The 21,132-nt window shown below is 42.7% G+C and overlaps 1 protein-coding gene and 1 non-coding gene across 2 annotated transcripts; both read left to right on the top strand.

Moving 5' to 3' along the window:
- Nucleotides 1-5,708: 5,708 nt before the first annotated feature.
- Nucleotides 5,709-12,053, top strand: LOC100303801 (uncharacterized). Its single transcript, NM_001165435.2, has 3 exons — nucleotides 5,709-6,046; nucleotides 6,178-6,245; nucleotides 11,753-12,053. The coding sequence occupies exons 1-3, from the start codon at nucleotides 5,774-5,776 to the stop codon at nucleotides 11,904-11,906; spliced, it is 495 nt and encodes a 164-aa protein (NP_001158907.1). The 5' UTR covers nucleotides 5,709-5,773; the 3' UTR covers nucleotides 11,907-12,053.
- On the top strand, nucleotides 11,317-11,390 carry TRNAW-CCA (transfer RNA tryptophan (anticodon CCA)). The gene has a single exon. It is a non-coding gene; the product is annotated as a tRNA-Trp (tRNA).
- Nucleotides 12,054-21,132: the final 9,079 nt, after the last annotated feature.

Genomic DNA, 21,132 nt, shown 5'->3' with positions numbered 1-21,132 from the left:
TTATTTGCCTTTGTGATGTGTGAAACTTAAGCCTTCTTTGTTTTTTGAGCCAAAGACAAAAAACATCTTCCCTTCTTTTCACACGTTATAAAGCTGATACTCCTTGTAGCTTATAGCTTCGACGTGTGTTGAATTCATAATTACAGACCCTCAGGAATGATGGTGTATTAGAAACACAAGTTTTGTTCGTTCCAATAGGAATGACTTCGAAGATTTCTGACTATTACTTAGATGATTGACTCGAGCTCTACATTCCCTTAGCAACGTATTTGGAGCTTTTTTCACCTTTACTAGGTGATCATACTTGAGCTCTGCATTCCCTTAGGAGCGATTTTGGAGCTTTTTCACCTTTACTAGGTTATCATACTTGAGCTCTGCATTCTCTTAGGAACGACTTCAGAGCTTTTTCACCTTTACTGGGTGATCACATTTGAGCTATGCATTCCCTTGGGAACGACTTCAGAGCTTTTTTACCATTTTTTCATACAGAGCTTTGATTGTGACACTTTGTCACTACACTTGAAGGTGGCAACTCATTATTACATTGTATTGTAGAATAAAAAAGTTTGCAAATAAACATAAATGCATAGGATTATTTCTTTGGCAGCTTCGGGTTTGCTTACCTAGCCCCTTAGGGTCTTTAGTATATGTGTTTGGTCTCTAGGACCATGTTGTTGACAGTACGAGCTTTGGAGTCCTCCCTTCTATCTCGTTGTTGTATGTCTTATGCTAGAAATTTGGGATGACCAGCAGGGGGCCAGATCATAAGAAGGTGGTCCTGGGATGAAGGAAGCAGATGGCGACCACACGCTCATCACAGGGTTACTCGAAGCATTTGAGGCCGAAGGTTGAAGCAGCCTTAGCTCCTTTGGTTGAGGGTGAACGTACTGTGGAACACAAGGTGAGCAGTACGAAGATGTACTGAACACCTCCTTTGGCTAAGAGGGTTGAGAAGCTGAAGAAGCAATCTCTTTTTGCTTATTGATGGTGTGGTGGTAGGTTCTTGTTGTGTGGCATTTATCCTCACCACATAACAAACAAAATGGCTTCCTTATAGGTGCATTGAACCTGCCACTAAAGCTTCAGCCTCCTCGCCCCCTCTTGGGTCCAACAAGCAGACCATGCTCTGAGAATGCTGCTGCTGAGAACTTGCTTGCTGTTGGTCTGACTGCCCTAGAGATTGGACCATTTTTTCTCCGTTCTATGCTAGGTTGTGAATGCTTCGGACATATCTAGGATGGAATCTTCCTTCGAATCCCCTAGTGGCTTTGGTGTATTTGTGGATTTTTTCCCTTCTTTGGCGGAAATCATTGTCATCTCTTATGTACTTATCCATCTTTTGCAGCAACTTCTCTAGAGGGTGTGGAGGTTTCCTAGCGAAGTACTGAGCTACTGGACCTGGCTAAGTCCCTTGATCATAGCCTCGATGACAATGTCATCTTGGACTGCTTGTGCTTGAGCCCAAAGACAGAGAAACCTTCATATAAATGACTAAAGGTATTCATCTGAGTCCTGTGTGCACTAGAATAGGGCTTGTGCGATGACATGCTTTGATTGAAAACCATGAAAGCTGGTAAGGAGCATGTCCTTCAGCTTTTGCCACAAAGTAATTGTTCTTGGCCGAAGCGAGGAGTACCAAGTCTGGGCTACATTTCTGACCGCCATGACAAATGACTTTTCCATGACTATTGAGTTGCCACCATAAGAGGATATGGTAGCTCCGTAGCTCATCAAGAACTGCTTCGATCAGACAGGCAATCATACATAGGTAGTGTAGGAGGTCTATATAGTGGTGGCCAGGGTGTGTCTTGTAATTCTAGTGTGAGTGGAGAGGCTTCGTCATATAGGAAATCTTGGACTCTAGAGGTGGATTGCCGAAGTTGTGTCCTTCGTGACTAAGGTCTTTGTGATTGTACTGATTTTTGTATGATTCAATGTTGCACATTTCTTTGACTGCTTCATCAATCTTCTTCTGCAACTCGGACAGATGGAGCATCCTTTCTTTGCGCTTCTCTACTTGTTGATGAATTAGCTCAAAGTTGTTGATCTCATGATCGAGTTTGTCATCCTGGGGGTCGGGGCTAATGACTTTCCTCTTCTGCAAACTGGCCTCCCGAAGGAGAGCTTCGTCTCCTTGGTTGGTGTCCAAGATCATGAGGACAACATGAGTTGTCGATGTCTTCTTTGGTAGCTTGATGAGGGTTCTTGTGGTCGAAGTAAGTTCACCAGAGGTGGGCACTAATGTTGGTCACTTGTTTCTGATTACTATGTGATATCAAAAACAAGGCAACACAGTTAGAGAGATCGATGTTGGACTCCAAAACTCCAAGTCTTCATGACGTGATCTAGATTGCCATCTATGAGATCCATCACCCTGCATAGGTCACACAGAACATAACCAAACAAAGGAAAACCCAAACTTAGGGTCAAAGTAAAATTAGCTCTTTTGGATTGTTTCCAGGTTCTGTCTTTGACAGTACTACTCCATCTAGTGACCTTGCTCTATGCCTTGAGCTTGATCTTGAGCCTTATAACTTACACCACATAACCATAGATGTTACCTCAATGGTTGTAAGTCATATTCTTAAGTCATGATCCTCGATGCACCATATCTCTTATCAACTCGATCAACCTTGACTTTGCAAGTATTCTTCTTCACTCCTGGCTCTGGGTTCCTCGACCTTCATGACCTTCTCCCATGCACTCGGTACCTCGAAACTCTTCTTGCCTCCATCTTTGGCTTGATTAGTTGTCTCCGTCTCTCCGAGTTATGCACACCGAGTCTCACATAAGAAATGTTCTTCTTCACTTGTGATGTCCACAACCATAATCAACTCAGCCTTTGGGCCATCACTCTTGAACACTTGTGTTAAACTTTACAAGCTTTACACTAAGCACACCTATCCAACACTTAACACACCTTTCATTTATTTAATAGGGTTGTCATCCAAACCACCCAAACCCACAAGAGAGCTTTCACAATCGTCGTGCCTGCACGCGTCGTATTCATCCGCCCTTGCCAGGCTCGCACGCACGCAACTATTGCCGCCACAGAAACCCTAATTCATGGTGGTCTCGGGTAGCTTTATAGACGGGTCGAGGCCTGGTCTGCTTGAGGTGGTGCGGCTGAACCAAAAGGTACAGTTGGGTTAGGACTTTCCCTACCACTAGAAGCCCAGGGCTCCAAATTATATATATATATATATATATATATATATATATATATATATATATATATATATATATATATATATATATATATATATATATAAAGAGAGAGAGAGAGAGAGAGAGAGAGCAAGGTTCCATCTTCTATATTTCTTGAGTAGTGTCATTTAAAGCATCATCTAGAGTAGGGGTGTAAATTGTATGGATATTATCTGTCCATATTCAAATTTGATCTGTCTAAGAGGTCTGAGATCCGATCCGTATTCGAGTTCGGGTACTCAGTACCAGATCCGTATCTGTATTCTCAAAGTCGGATATTTAAGGTGTCGATAACCATTCAAATCTTGTCCAACATAACTTGATAATATATGTATCCGATCCGAATCTGAAGAGAAATATGAAATGAGTAATATTCGTCCATATCTGATTCAATTAACCCCTACTCTAGAGGACCTTTCCTCTGTCTATTTTACTACTTTAAACAATAAGTTAAGTAAACTAAACTATGTACAAAACATTTAAGAGTACGATAAATATATACATATTTAGGGTATGTTTGGTTAGGCTGTGGCTATGAAAAAAACAGTTATGGACTGGGAGCTATAAAAATTGTTATGGACCATAAGCTATTAAAAAACCTAAAACCATTTGATAGAACCTAATAAAAGCCGCTAAAAATTCTTCCATATATATTTTTTCACGGTTTCATTCGAAAGCCGCTAAAATGTAGGTCCAGAGATGCTTTCAGTTTTGCACCATGAGAAAGTCGGTTTTTTTTAAAAAGGTTGTTTTCTAGATCTAGTCCTTTGGTTAGCTTTTAGGAGATAAAAATCAAAGTTAAAAGGCTAAACCAAACACAAGTATAAGAGGGGGGTGTGATATAGGGACAATACTTCTGTCATAAACATGAGTTTGCGCAAGGCCATGTTTGGTACATTTTATTTACAACTTTTATATAGATTTTTAAAAAAACGTTGTACCAAACATAACATAATAATATTCTACTCTATTAAGAGTGTACCATCATCGTCCAAACCTGCCCCCACTCGCGCGCCCCCGCCTGCCCCCGCCCACGTCCCATGATTCACACCCCCGACATCCTTCGCGCCCACGCCCTGCCATTCACGCCTTTGCATGCCACCATTCACGCCTCTGTGCACCGTCATTCTCGTGCCCAAGCCTCGCCATTCATGCCTCTGCGCATCGCCCCTGCCAATCCCCTTCCATCCTGCCTCTTCCCCGCCCGACTCCTCTCAGTCTGTCTCCTCTTCCCCACCAGACGACCTAACTCCCTCTCCTAAACCATAGGGATCAAGCTCGCCTCCTCAACGAGATGCCCATGGGCCATGGCGGCGGCGACCCCCACCCCCGCGGAGGAGGGGACACACGTGGGGCACCACGGTTCTCCTGTCGATGATGAAAAATCTAGGGCGCTGCGGTGACAGCGGTGGATGCCGCCTCCTCAACGAGGCACCCATGAGACATGGCGTTGGTGCCCTCTCAGCCGCTCCCATCCTTGGCACACAAAACTCTCGGATCTGTCGCTCCTCCACGCTCTCGTCGCCCTGGGTTCCTCTACAAGGTTGAGCTCTGCCTCATCCACTGTAACCTCCCTACCTTGCCCTCGATTGTGGCCCCATTCGCTTCCCCTCCCTCTGCGCATCCGCTCGACCTCGCTACTGCCTCCTCGCTTGCCGCCGTTGAGGACGGCGACTGCAAGTCTACGACTCGCCCGAGGCCAACCTCGGACGGGAGACACAGTCACAAGTCGCCCGACGCCAAGCCTGTGAATGAGACGCAGTCACGACTCACCCGAGGCCAACCTCGGGTGGGACAGTCAGTCACAACTCGCCCGAGGCTAACCCGGGCGAGAGATGCAGCCACGACTTGCCCGAGGCCAACCTCGGGCGGGAGAGGCAGTGACGACTCACCCGAGGCCATCCCCTCGCGGGAAACACTGTCACGACTCGCCTGATGCCAACCTCGGGTGGAAGACGTAGTCATGACTCGCCCGAGGCCATCCCCGATGGGAGAGGCAGTTACGACTTGTCCGAGGCCACCCCGGGCGGGACAGTCAGTCACGACTCGCCCGAGGCCAACCTCGGGTGGGAGACGCAATCGCGACTCGTCCGAGACTAACCTGGACGGATGGGAAACTCAATCACGACTCGTCCGTAGCCAACCTCGAACAAGCAGCACATTTCCGACTCGCCCGAGAATATTTCGGACGATGCTCCGGCAATAATAAAAATAATTTGTACGATATTGATAATATTTGTTATACGAATTTTGCATATCATAGTGATGTTTGTTGTTTCGTATATATATTTTATATATATATCATATTGTTTGTCGTTTCGTATTTATATTTCATACAATTTTTTAGTTGCGATTTTTAGTCCCATTGCAACGATAGGCACATACCTAATTTTAACTTATAGATTCAGCTGTTTCTAGTTTTAACATATAGATTCAGCTGTTTCTTGTGTGAGAACAGAAACAGATAAAGCTTTTTTCAACAATGATCAGCTGTGCCTAAAGCCGCAAGCACCACAGCCGGAGAAATCCTCTCGTGTGGTCTCTTCAGCTCTCAGACGGCAAGACGATGCTGCCGCCGAGGTCCGCCGCCGCCGCGCCGTGCTCGGTTGCAGGACTTCTGTTCCACCGATTCTCATCCTACTCGTCCTCTTCTGTCTATTCTGTCCGCCACCACGCCTCGTCTGCTCTCTCCTCCCAGCCCTCCACCCGCCCCACCACCACCTGGTCCTCTTCCCCCCATTCCAGCAGCCGCAGGATCAGGGGGTTTGCGGCCTGGGCTTCGGCGCCGGGGCCGGCGGGGTCTGCGGATTCCCTCGCTACAAAGGCGCTAGAGGCTAAGGTACCTTGCTTGCCTCCCTGGTTTAGCTTTCTGATTCTAATCTTTGTTCAGATGCTAGGGTAAGCGTTCCTACGCTGTCGTTTGCCATGGAGACTGACAGATTCGTTTCTGTTTCTATGGTTTCTTGGCAGATCAAGGAGCAGCTGGAGGCGGACACAGTCACGGTTGTGGATACCTCTGGAGATGGCCGCCATGTTTGGTGAGTAACAAAACCCCCACCCCACTTAATTTACAAACATTGATATTCTGTTTTTTTACATTTACTGGGATGCGAAGAAACAAATGTGCTACATGCTCAGTAGATCTTTGAAACTCACACTTACATGGTGAATGTGTCTGCATTCTGTAGTCGGTATCAAAGAAAACAGGGTCGTTTTTAGATGTATCAATTTGTGGTGTATAGTTCACAACTTATTTGTTTAGAAATGTTCCTATGTGAAGCATTGTAGGTGATTGATATGGAGATGATAGCGTTTTTTTTTTTGCTTAAAGATTTGAGAAATGTTTGTTTTGGCATTGTAGTGCTACTACTACCAGAACAAAAAAAAATGTAGTGCTGAAAATATTTACATGGATTGAAGTTTGTTTAAGATATTTCTATTCCATAAGTGGGAGGGTTTTTTTGGCAACCCATTTTATCATGAAGTCTATGTAATCAAAAGTAACCAAAGTATTGGCTTCTAGTTTAGTTGTCACATGTAAGTTTGACAGAAAGTTAACCAAAGACAAACTGGGACCTTTTCTCAAAAAGTTCGCTTTTATATGCTATAATAGAGTATTTTCCAATTAAATTTACCTGTTATAAGCCAGTTTAGTATGGCATGGGATTAGTTATTGTCTTTAAAGAAGTTTATTTTAGCTGTTCTGAATGGAATTGGTGCAAAGTTGATAGCTATTCAGCCTTTTAGAATAAAATGAAATAGTTGGAACAGAAACTCCCCAGATGGCCAATCACAATATATCACCAATGATCAACACTGAAGAAAATTCCTATACTGAAGTGAGTGATTAGTAGTATTGATTGTTCCATCAATTTAAATAAAACAAACAATTCAACAGATATACTTTTATTGATATTTCCAATGAAAGTATGCCAATATATTTGCTATAGTATTGATGTATAAGATATTAAGATGTGTGTGTGTGTGTGTGTGTGGTAAGGGTTCTTGCCCCACTTGTTGGCTGGCTTTGTTAATTCACCGCTCACACAACTGGAGGTAGAAGTAAAGGGGAGATCGGAGCACATACACATGAACTGATGAACACTAGTTAATGCTGCTCCTTGAGCTAAGGATGCAGCTGGTCCACATGCTTGCATATATACATGGTCTTCACTTTTACAAGATGTTTTGTACACCAATTACAAGCACACTTACTACTTGACCACACCAGCATGCTACCAATCTACCTACTACAAGGCTGTCGTGCAGTGTTTTTACAATCCTGAGATCAATGGCCCGTCTTGACACACTTGCGGCAAGTGTTGCGGTTGGAGACATGTGGCGCATCCTCTTTTCTGTTACGAGCGCTGCCACCTTTCATCTTCCATGTTGGCGGTCTTCCTTGTCACCACTCTGCGCCTCTTCTGCTGGACAAGCCCTGCCTTGCACTGGCTGCTGCTCACACATACGGGTCACTCATTCCTTAGTGAGGAGAAGCTTTCTAGTACCATCGTCTGTGCCACTGTGTCATAGTTCTCCACTTGAGCTACCCAGTCACATCCTCAACTGTGAGGGTGGATAGATCGACAAGCGCAATCTGTGTGAATTTGGTCAGAACCACGTGCAGGTGCATGGCAATGATTTGTTGTTTGACAATGGTTTTGGCGAGTACCATGAGCTGACTCACCAGTGACTACAGGCGCAGTGCCAAGTCCACGGCCTCACCTTCCTAGAATGGCATAGCCTCATACTCTCACACGAGCTGCATGCGTCCTTGCTCGGCGCACGTGGTCGGAGCCCACACAAATGCACTTCAGACTGTCCTAGGCAAGCTTTATTGTGTCCTTATTTTGCCAGTGTTCACCATGTGCCACAACCTTGGTGCGGTTGGGCGGTCATCTTGGAGTATCACCTTCATGAACACCGACTGGTCACCATAGTTGATGCGGGTAAGCGTGGGGTACTGGGCACTTCCTCCTCCAACCTCCATTACCGTCCTATGCACCACAAACGGTTATCGTTGCGGTGGTTGACGGGGGAGAGGGTGTTGGCCTAACAATGCCGATGACCGCCCAACTGTGGCTTTAGTACCAGCTTTGTTAATTTACCCACTAACACAGCTGGGGGTAAAAGTAAAGGGGAGATCAGAGAGCACACACATGAACACTAGTGATGCTGCTTGATCTAAGGATGCAGCTGCTCCATATGCTTGCATATATGGTTTACACTATTACAAGAAGTTTTGTACAACTACATGTACACCTACTACTTGGTCATATAAGGCATGCTACCAAATAACTACTACAAGGGCATGCTCGGCCATACATCGATAGCATGTCAAAGTCCTTTTTTTTGAAAAAAAAGCAGGAGCACCGCTAATTCATATAAGATCAGAGAAGAGTTTCAAATCATACATATGTTGCTGACTTTAGTTGGTTTTAGTTGTCCTATTTTAGGACATGTGCATGATAGATAGAGAGAGATGTTGTTTGTCACTTTAGGTGATGATCACCCACCCGGGTGGAATGACTTAACAAATTATTAAGTTATTCGCGATTTTTATATAGAAAAATTAAGTCATTTCAGGTGGATGATTATCACCTAGGGTGATGACTAGTGTTGTCCTATACGCACGATATAGTGCTATGCACAATAAAGCAAGCATCAAGACGCCTTTTTGGTTTTGTCACTTGTGAGACTATATATACCTTAATGTTGTTGGTGACTTGTGAGATATGGTTTCTAGACATACATCACAGGCAGGTTCAGGGATAGGGATTGAGCAGAAGCTTTGCCTTGAGCACGTGCATTCTGCCATTTCGGTTTGGTAATGATGAATTGTTACAGTTCCCCTCTTTTTATTGTATTTTTAAATATTTGTTTGGACATTTTGCTGTTTATGCTTCTTACATGTTAGGTGACAACATTAGGTTGGCTTTTTGATATGCTATGATGTTTATGCATTTTTCCCTATCATTTCACCATTGATGTATTACGGGTCTTTGTTTTATATATATATATATATATATATATATATATATATATATATATATATATATATATATATATATATATATATATATATATATATATATATATATAACACAATTACGATTATGATCTTATATAAAGACACACTACATAAAGATACCAACCGATACACAATTACGATTATGATCTTATATAAAAAAACGACCTTTTCAACCTTGAGCATATCATTCCGAAACACAATTACGATTATGATCTTATATAAATACACACTACCTTATTGAGCATATTCAACACATACCGATACACAATTACTATTATGATCTTATATATAAAAAAACTACCTTCTGAAATCCAACCACCACATACCGAAACACAATTACTATTATGATCTTATATAAATACAAACTACCTTATTGAGCATATTCAACACATATCTTCCAGGGTGTCGGATAACATAATGTTTTTGCCCCACCCATACTATCACACAAGTCGTGATAGAGCACAAGGGATAATTACAAATAACAGGTACCGACAGCTCAGTCAAGAAGACAACAACGTCTCAAAGACTGACAGATAAAATCCGCCAGGGAAGAGGCTCTGAAAATGGAATTGAAAAATGACAAAGACATATAGAATATCCTCAGGACTACTGCGGGAGGCTGTAAAAAAAATAACGATAGCTCGGGACAGCGCCTTTTTTGTTGATAAAGAAATCTTGTCAAAGAGTTCGGAACTCAAGAATAGTTTGATTAACCCGTGTCATAATGTTATAAGGGAGTTTGTTAGAGAGTCAAGAGACTGCGACTCTGACGATTATAAAAGAGAGTACAGGCTAAATGATTATAGGCTGGAGCTGACTCAGCCACCCTCTAATATAAGTTCGGGGGGTGATGTGGTAAAGACTGTTAGAAGGTGGGAACTTATAAATCAAAAGTACAACGCCGATCTATGGATACCCCCTGCTAAAAAAGGGGTTGTGATTACACCTGATATTATAGACAAACTCTATCTCTTCTGGGATAACTTCCTAGGAAGTTACGAAAAAGAAGGTATTAACCGCAAACAGAACACAGATCCGGTATCTAAGGGGAAAGTCTTTGACTTGCTAGCCAGCCGTAGTAGTAATAATACGAATCAAACCCCCGAAGAGTTAAGAGAGATTCAAACTCAAATCGAGCATTTGACTATCCACTTTGATGAGGGTAGCGTCCATGAGTCTGCAGGCCAGTTGAAGGGGAAGTTCTTCAATAAGGATAGACAATCAGCTAGGGATTACCTTCTTGATAAATTGAAGGATGATAAAGATAAAGATATTGTTAGAGGTATGGGCACCTATACACTGGAATGTGTAGCAATACATGTGTTAAGCAAGCTGTTTAATGTGTTTTCTTTGGAAAAGACTAGTGTGCTAGCAGCCGCATTGATATCAGAGCTAGATATAACAGCTAAGACGGAATATAATAATGCACTATTAGCTAAAATGCAGCGCGAAAAGGAATAAACTGAAAAGCTAATAAAGCGCTATGATGAAAAGCTGGCCAAGGCTGCAATGATGAATGAAGGTACTGATACAAATATTGATAATATACACGATGATAAAAAGCTTAAGGGTATGGAATCACCTGTGGGTATTATCCCTGTCCTGGGAACAGATGGGAGACATATAGACCAATCTATACAGAATAAATCGAGTAGTAATAAAAAGAGCACTAAAAAGAGTGATGTTATAAGGAAACGAATACTTAAAGGTTAGGTTGGGTTTCTGATGTATATCATTTATTATATGAAACCAAAAAGAAGAAATGACAAGAAAGTTGTATATAGATGGAGGATAAAATTACGATGTGGAAAACAAGACAGGGGTTTTTTTTTGTACAATGACACTGTACAACAATTTGGAAAAGGGATGTAGCGCAGCTTGGTAGCGCGTTTGTTTTGGGTACAAAATGTAACGGGTTCAAATCCAGTCATCCCTACCTATTACTTCTCCTATGGGCAGTAACGAGGGATCAATTGAGATCGATTCAAATTGGACAAAATTAAGAGTTTAATTTTGCTATATGCATGCGGTACAAAAATCATCCTTTTCTTTACTGCTTTATCTCCTGTCGTAAGAAAGCGCTCTTAGTTCAGTTCGGTAGAACGTGGGTCTCCAAAACCCAATGTCGTAGGTTCAAATCCTACAGAGCGTGATTCTTTTCTTGTTATGTAAAATAAATAAAAGATTAGAACAGTCTCTATTTATATAAGATCATAATCGTAATTGTGTTTCGGAATGATATGCTCAAGGTTGAAAAGGTCGTTTTTTTTATATAAGATCATAATCGTAATTGTGTATCGGTTGGTATCTTTATGTAGTGTGTCTTTATATAAGATCATAATCGTAATTGTGTGTTGCTATATATATATATATATATATATATATATATATATATATATATATATATATATATATATATATATATATATATATATATATATATATATATATATATATATATATATATATATATAATTCTGAAGCTGAACTAACCGTTCCCTTTCTATTATGCAGCATAGACGTGATTTCCAAGGCATTTGAGGGAAAATCTGCTGTAAACAGGCAGAGAATGGTCTACAAGGCTATATGGGAGGAGCTTCAGAGCACTGTGCATGCTGTGGACCAGATGACTACCAAAACGCCTGATGAAGCTGCTGCCAACAAGTAATCGATAGATGCACAATACCTGTGAAAGCACAGATTATCTGTGCTTCGAAGATCAGGCCATTGCTTGGACCAAATTTTTTCTCTTGGGTGGTATTACTTTGCGTGTCAGCTGAATGGTCAATAATCTGCGGTATGGATAGCGCATGGCTTAAAAATTATATTTTTTCCTTTTTTTTTTTTGCATTGGTGTGTGTGTGTGTGTGTATGTGTGTGTGTGTGTGTGTGTGTGTGTGTGTGTTGGGTGGGGGACTTGAACGCTGCATTGGTGCCCGAAGGCGTGCTTCATGTACGACATTGCTCGCTCTTCGAACTCTCAGTTTCCAAAGCGGACGCGGGACTGAGCCGTGCTTGAAGCAGATGTGGTGCGTATGGGAGATGGCGGTGTAGACTTCCCTACTGCATGGTTGGTCCATGTCGGGGGCAGAGCGGCGGCGTGGGACTGAGCCGTCGGATTTTTGTGTCATCCCAGCTAGGACTGGATAATCGGTTAAAATCGAAACTTTGGCTTCTCAGCCTCACTAGCCGATCTTCTTCAGACCAGCAAATCGACAACTCCGTCGTCGGTTTCTTACTTTTTTTGTTGTTGTAACCACAAAAAAAAAACGAGCTACCCAGACTCCCGTCGTCGCCATGACCAGCCGGCCGCTGCTTCCTATTCGACTTCGCGTCGCTCCGTGCGTCCGCGCTGCCGCTCGGACTTCGCACGCGCTGGCGCTGCTGCTCGTTGCTCGCCGGTAACTCCTTAGGGGCCAGTTTAGGAACCACATTTTTTCAAGGGTTTTCTATTTTTCCAAAAAAAAATAGTTCATTTTCTTATGTGAATATAGAAATCACATGAAAAAATATAGTTCTCAAACTAGCACTTAGAGTTCTAGCCTAAAGTTTTCGGTCGCCGCGACTCCTTACAGTTCTAGTCCAAAGTTTCTATAGCCTCTAAGTCATTTAGAAATTACTACCAGCTACTTCTCTAATGCAACCATACTCCTCTTCTCTCATTATGTTTTAGATATTGTGTTGAAACCAAATCTTATATAAAACCTAGTTTCTCACTCATTCTTCATCTAACTGCTTGCAATATCCTGTTTTAGCTTATGTAGCAGCTGAATTAAAGCTATAGAAACTGAATGACGTGGAGAGTTGGGACTTCACTTAGCACACTTCCATGTAGACGCTTCCGCTTGCATGGTCGCGCTGGTACGCTGTGCTCGCACCTCTACGCGGCGTCGGCCGCTCCCACTCCCATAGCTCTGACTCGCGAGGTGCCACTGGTCACCCAGTGGCGAAGCCAGAGCGGAATAGAGGGATGTATAGTAGCCTTTTCGTTTCTAGCTATGCTTGATGAATTCCACGCGCATTGTCGTGAGAATTAGAAACTTATTTTTAAGATGAAGGTATGATGTCAAAAAAGAGAGGAGAATAGCATCCGTGTAGTTAATAAAAAAATTTAGTGACTACTCCTTCTATCCATATGATTTAGTCATTTTTGTTTATTCTAAGTCAAACTATTTTAAATTTGACCAACAATATATATATATATATATATATATATATATATATATATATATATATATATATATATATATAAGACTAAAGTATTTTAAACTACAAGAATTATGGTAGTTTAAGGTACGATAAATTTAGTAACTTTACTTTTATATTGTAAAATATTATAAAATATCCAGTGTAATCGGTCAAAGTTGATAATGATTGACTTAGAATAAATCTAAAATAACTATATCATATGAATGGAGGGAGTAGACAAGACCATCGTATAAAAATAATTAATAGAACAGCATGAAAATAGACGGTCAATCATGTTTGTTGGCTTTGTGCACTGCCGTTTCATTAGTACTTTTAAAACAAATCCATTCGGATTTTAGAAGGATGACGTGACTTGATGTGGTACTAGATATAATTTACACTGCAGATTTGTTTTATGAGAGATACAGATATATAATACCTCCATTCTCAAATATTTATGGTTCGTTAGTTTATTTTTGACCTAAAACACGACAAATAAAAAAGAACGGAGGGAGTACTTAGAAAGGCAAACTATGTATTAACTTGAACAAAATTACCAGAAACTGAAAATGACTATTTATTTCTTCGTGGTAAATAATATGTGATATTAACAACAATTGTTCAATTCTCAAAAAAAAAACTCAATTCAAGACTCCAATCCTATTATTCGAACGTAAGTAATCTTACTGTTGAGCACCAAAATAGGTAGGCGGACGGTTTACGATCCGGACTAGGGATGGCAACAAGGAATTTTCCGTCGGGTTTTAGCTCCCCATCCCTGCGACGAAAAAATTTCCCCGCGAGGATCCCCACAATCGCTTGCGGGGGACATTTCTTCCCCATCCCCGTTATCCACGGGGATAAATCCTCGTCGGGAATCCCCGTTGCCATCTTATAATCAGATCGTACTTCATTTGTTATTAATGTAAAACATTATCACTTATACACATTGTTAAATGTAAAAATCATTGTGTACATTAAAATGAACGCATTTGTACAATTAGTGGTCTCTTGGCAAGGTAATTATTTATTTTTATCATTAACTATTATATGAAAACATCGTCACATGTAAGTTTAATGGGTCCCCGCGGGGAACGCCCCATCCCCGTCCCCGTTTACCCGTCGGTGGAGAATTTTTCTTCGTTTACATCCCGTGGAGGAAGAAACTTCCCTATCCCCATCCCCTAATAGAGGAATTCCCCGCAGGGAATCGGGGATCGGGTCCCCGTTGCAATCTCTAGTCCGGACGGTTCGTCGTAGCGGCACGGAAGGTCCGCGTGTGAACAGAATAAGTTAGGGTTCCTAATTTCTTGCGGGATTTGTTAGCAAACTCCGTGGGATTTGTTTGGGAACCGACTTGTAACGGGTCCAAAACTCTCCCTTATATAAACGAAGAGGTACGATCGATTGACACCCTCACAATCGATCCAATCAAATCTATTTATCAATACCTTATTTGCATTTTTCTTCCCATTCATTAGGAGTAGGAGTAATCTAGCCTTAGTTTAGCCCTATTATTACTCTCTCGACCTATTACTTTATCTCTAGGAGACTCTACGCCGCCTAAGGACGCTCCGGGTGGCCTATCGATCCCAAAGCACCCCCTAGAACTCTCCTCCCCGACGGGGTCCCTCACGGAGGAGAGCTCTAGGGTACTTTGCGAAGAAGACCCTCTGCGCACGCGTGGACCGTCCGACCCAGAGCACGGACCGTCCGACATGCGAATAGAGGAGACACTCTTGCAGCGAGGTCACAGACCGTTGAAAGGGAAATGTGTCATAGGACCATTTCTGCCTGTTTTGGTGATTGGGTTCTCAACACACCATCTTGAACAATATCTTCATATGAGTATTAGCACATTTTTACTTAAAGGCAAGTTGAAGAGATTAAGTCTAAATGAGCTAATCTAGAGGGCCAAAAGTGCAACTTCTGGGTAAAACGACATAAACATGAGGTTTGAGTGTTTGAATAAGTTGCACATACCCTACTCTATATTTCTAGCACTTTGTTCTATCTTCTAATTCATTTTTGCAAGAAAAGTGCATTTGAGACTTGAAACAAGCCATATTGAAAACCTTGGTGAAACTAAGGCACAAAGGTATGTTTCCTACACTTAGTCACTTGGATTAGGTGCTAATTATGTTTGTCTAAGTAGTAGGGAAGCTACCAAGTACAGACAACCAAAAGGAGTTGGAAAAGTTTGGCTCAAAAGTGCCAAATCTGGGCAAGTTTGGGACTCACCGGACCGTCAGGTGGTGCACCGGACCGACTGTACGGTCGAAGTCGGAGGTCTTGGGAATTTTATTATAAAATTCACCGAATTGTTAATAGTGTCGGTTCGGTGTGCACCAGGCCGCTTCTCCAACGGCTACTTCGGACTTCACCCGACGCCCAATGGCAAGCTGACGTCACCGGACAGTTCGATGGCGCACCGAAAAAGTCCGGTGCCACCTAGCTAAGGAAAGGCACCAATCATATCTTTCGCTGACCATTACTATGGAAGGTCCAGTGGTGCACCAGATAATCCGGTGTGCCCATATACAGGGAAGTTTTCTAGCTTGCATTTGGAGGAGGCAACAGCTCCTAGGCCCCTTGGGGCTATAAAAGGACCCCTAGGCGTCTCCAACCAGTACCCAAGCATCTCAAGAGCATACCAACACTAGAAACTCTACAACCATGGCCTCTATTGTTTTTAGTGAGATATTAATGCCTCATATGAGTACGAGCATAGGTTTACTTAAAGGCAAGTAGAAGATATCAAGTCCAAATGAGCTAATCTAAAGGGCCAAAAGTGCAACTTTGGGTAAAATGATATAAACATGAGGTTTAAGTGTTTGAATAAGTTGCACATATCCTACTCTATATTTCTAGCACTTTGTTCTAGCTATTAACTCATTTTTGCAAGAAAAGTATATTTGGGACTTGAACCAAGCCATATTGAAAACCCTGGTGAAACTAAGGCACAAAAGTATGTTTCCTACACTTAGTCAATTGGATTACATGCTAATTATGTTTGTCTAAGTCCTAGGGAAGCTACCAAGGACATCCAGAAGGAGTTGGAGAAGTTTGGCTCGAAAGTGCCAAATTTGGGAAAGTCTGGGACTCAACGGACCATCCGGTAGTGCACCAGACCGACTGTACGGCTGAAGTCGGAGGTCTCAATAATTTTATTAATTCACCAGATCATGAACAATGTCGGTCCAGTATACATCTGATCGCTTCTCCAATGGCTACTTCGGACATCACTAGGCGCCCAATGGCTAGTTTACGCCACTGGACGGTCCGGTGCCACCCAGCTAAGGAAAGGAGCCAATCAGATCTTATGCTGACCGTTACTGTGGACGGTCCAATGTGCCCGTAGATAGGGATGTTTTCTAGCTTCCATTTGGAGGAGCCAACGGCTCCTAGGCCCCTTGGGGCTATAAAAGGACCCCCTAGGCGCCTACAACTAGTACCCAAGCATCTCAAGAGCATATCAACACTCCGAAACTCTACGACCACACCCTCTAGTGTTTTTAGTGAGATCTAAGTGCCGGTTTTGTGTTGTTCTTGTGAATTCTTGTACTTGCGCTCTTATCTTTGTGTTTCTAGCGTGTATTGTTGTGATTTGATCTTGTGCGTGTATTCTATATCCCTCCCTTACTCTAAGTTGTGATTTTGATCCTTTGTAAGGCTGTGAGAAACTCCAATTTATGGAGATTCGTCGCAAATGGGATATAAGAGATAAAATAAGATTGTGGCACTCAAGTTGATCATTTTATCGCTTGAGAGGGGTTGATTGCAACCCTTGTCCATTGGGACCCCGCAACATAAAGTAGGCAAGCATATTAAGCTTGACCGAACCACGAGATAAAAATCCACATGTCTCTTGTCTCATTGACTTTATTGCGATTTTTCCTTCTTCCTAAGTTCTCTCTAGTCACTTATAATATTGCTCTTAGAATCTTTCATATCTTAGAAGAACAATCAAGTGAAGGGAACTTTTCTTTCTTCTTCTCACCCAAACTTGGTTTTAGATTTCACTAACTTAATTATTAGACCAAGTTTGTGTTGTTTTAAGTTATTTTTGTCAGATCACTTATTCACCCCTCCCTCTAGGTGCTCTCAACCATTAGTGCTCCCGCAGAGAGCGCCACCAAGTGGTTCTTTCTAGTGTTTGCTAACAAATCGGAGCCAACACATTTTTTGGTGACTCCACTAGGGACAAGGGTGTATGAATCTACTAAAAATTGGCCTCCAGATGGCCAGTTCTAAAGATCACACTTACGTCTCTGCCACCAACATCATCAAGCCACTTGGAGGCACTCCCGGTTGATGATCAACAACATTTTCATGACCTCATGAGGCGTGATGAGGAAGAAGTGATGCGATAACTCACCAAACTCTGCAAAAAGGCGAAGGAAAAGTACCTATCACACTTCATGGTGGATCTCCACCAGAAGATTATCCGGCAAGGGGAAATCGATATGGCATATATCCTACCTTCGCCTGATGAATACGTTCATATCACCACCACACCTAACACATCAGTTGCAAATGGGTCATCATGAACCCATCCATTATATGGTATGACGATGAATACGTTCATATCACCACCACAATCACCGCCCATGGCATGCATCCGGCTCTGAACATGTCCGGTTACCTCACCGACCGTCCAACATCCTTTTGCCGGACCGTTCGATCCTACACAACACCAGACCATTCGGCCTGGTCACGGACCGTTCGACCCCTTATGCTCGACCATCTGGGTACGCATATGCAGAACACAGAGCTGCACAATATGCACCATTTTTGCACTATCACGGTAGCACTACGTCACCCCCACCAACAACATATTATAACCATATCATACCACCTCATACACACAGGACCGGATGTTCTTCAGCCATCCGGAAGCCCAAGAGATATAGGGCAGGAGGGGCAACACTAGTAGGACACCTAACATGCATTTTGAGCATCCAGGTAAAAAGAACAACCCACAACATGGCCCACAAAATTATAAATGTGTTATGCTAGCCCAGGTAGCCTAAAAATTTAAATTGTACCATGCGAGCCCATATAAAAATACCAACCCATGAAATTCATGAAAGCTAAAAATTGTTTTGTAACAAAATTTTGAAATAGAATGTTATACAAATCAATTCATCCATGCGAATTGCGCTGGGAAAGTGGCATCATTGTGCCATCGCCATCTCCTTGTGCCATAGAGGTCGTAGTGTGGCGACTCCTGGTAGACCTATTCAAACGTCAGGTCAAGTCGGGTTCGGGTCGAGCCGAGGTCGAGTTGTAGGTCGTTTGACACAGCCCGTACCCGACCTATGCCTAGTGTCAGGCCGGGTTGGCACATGCTTCCATATTGGGCGTGTCGGGTCAAGTTTTTTTGATTGGGGCAGGTTTTTTGGCTTTAGGTCGGGGTTTTCGGTTGGGTCGGGTTTTGGATCAAAAATCATGGCCTGTACTCGGCCCGTGGATTGTTGCGGGTCAAAAACTATGACTCGTACATGCCCGTTGCATTGATCAGGTCAGGTTTTTTTAGGCGGGATGGGTCGGGATGGTTGGGTTGGGAAACCCATGATCAGGTCTAGCTCCTGGACTAGATGTGAGCGGAGGGGAGGAGAACCAGAAGTGGGGAGAGGAGGACTGGAAGAGGCTTGTCAGCTCCTGGAATGGAAGTGGCGCCAAGGTGGCTCCTGTAGCGAAAGTGAGCGGTAGCAGAGTAAGAGGCTAGTAGCGAGGGTCATGCGGGGAGGTGAGGGTTGAGGGGATGGGGCGGGTGGGCGGTGACTCATGGAAGGGAGCGGCGGGGGTCAAGCGGGAGACCGGGAGTAGGGAGGAAAGGCGGAGAGAACTGACTTGGGGGATGGGTGGGCCGTGAGCGAGCGACAACAACCGAACAGGAGGGATTGAGGAATCAAGGGTCGATGCCATTAGGTTAGGGTTTGGCAGGGTGGTATTTTTTTGACGAAGGGGAGCACCCCCTATTTCATTACGAAATAGACCGGGACAAAGTTCTTACATGACCAAACAGGCCAACACCAACCATAAGCCGACAAGACAGATGCAACTATCAGCTAAAATAAAGGAACCCAAACTGAAGGGTGCCACAAAACAGAAAATGTTTCAGACCATCTGAAGGCTGATGATCAACCAAGGAACCAAAACAACCCAACCAAAAGCAGTCTGGAACTGACCCCATCAGCGACGCACTTAGCTAAGTTTTTACCAAACTAGAGAGTCAGACTGATTACACCAACACAGGTGAACCCAGAAAGACAGAACAGTAGCCAAAATGTCACTGAAGGTGTCTATCGACTCGCTTCCATCCATGAGCTTTGTTGTAGATGTCACTTGTTATCTTTCGGATTCTGTGGCTTCCTTGCTCTACCATTTTTTTCCTTCTTTGTCCGCCGAATAGACCAAGCGTCAATCCAGAAGCAACAAGAAAAAAAATCACATTAGTTGGGTCATCGATCAGATTAGCATTGAAGCAACAATCATTTCGAGTTCGCCAAATTGCCCAAAGAGCCGCTCCACATCCAAAAAGGACTAGCTTCTTTTTAGTTTTACCAAAACTGTTAATCCAGGGTCCAAATAGATCAGCAGTATCTCTGGGAATAGAATTCAAATTAAAGGCAATTTGAAAAATTCTCCAAACAAATCTGGCGACCGAACATTGAAAAAATAAATGGTCTATAGACTCCGGAAGTCCACAGAAAGCACAATCAAGGTTCCCATGCCAGTGTCTCTTGAACAAGTTATCTTTTGTAAGAATCTTTTTATACATGACGAGCCACAAAAACACTTTGATTTTATAGGGTAACCTAGTTTTCCACAAGAATTTCGATGGAACAGCAATCTGAGATCTCTTCACTTCTTTGTAAAAAGAATTAACCGAAAAACCCTTGCTCCCTAAAAGCCACCTTGATTTATCTTCATCATCTGAAAGCATAAAATTCTTACACTGAGCAATGAGATTATTGTAATCATCACCTAAAACTCCCATTAATCTCCTTCTGAAAGTTAGCGCCCGAAAGTCCAAAGAGAGAACTTTATGAACTGTGATATCTTTATCATAAGCAAACTCAAACAAGTTAGGATATTTACACGCCAACATTTCAGAGTCACACCAGATATTATTCCAGAAGCTTGTACTCCTACCATTGCCAATATTTTTTTACAATACTTATAAAATTTGTCACGAACTGAGAGGATACCTTGATTGATAATGGTCTGCCACAAACCACTAGAGTTTTCCAACCTCCAGATCCATTTAGCAAGAAGGGCTTCATTCATTTTCTGCAAATCCAGAACACCAAGACCGCCCATATATCTGGGAGAACAGACCAAATTCCAATCGGCTAAATGATATTTTTTTGACTATGGCCACCCTGCCATAACAATCTTTTTCTAACAATATTCATTTTCCTCAACACACATTTGGGAGTTTTGTACATCGAAAGCATGTACAGGGGGACATTAGTGAGGCTACTGTTAATCAGAACATATCGGCCACCCAAGCTAAGGAAATGTCCTTGCCAGGATCCCAGCTTACTTTCGGTTTTTTCCACTATGGGCGACCACAAAGATTTACAGAGCTTTTTATTATCAATCGGGACCCCTAAGTATTTCATAGGAAGACAACTGTGGGGGCAGGTAAAGATGTCAGCATAAAAGTGCTCTCTTTCCACTGCCTTGCCCAAACA

Source organism: Zea mays, chromosome 6, assembly GCF_902167145.1.
Source record: "Zea mays cultivar B73 chromosome 6, Zm-B73-REFERENCE-NAM-5.0, whole genome shotgun sequence".
NCBI lineage: Eukaryota > Viridiplantae > Streptophyta > Magnoliopsida > Poales > Poaceae > Zea > Zea mays.
The sequence above is the reverse complement of the archived record's forward strand: the minus strand, read 5'-3'. Positions and strand labels throughout refer to the sequence as shown.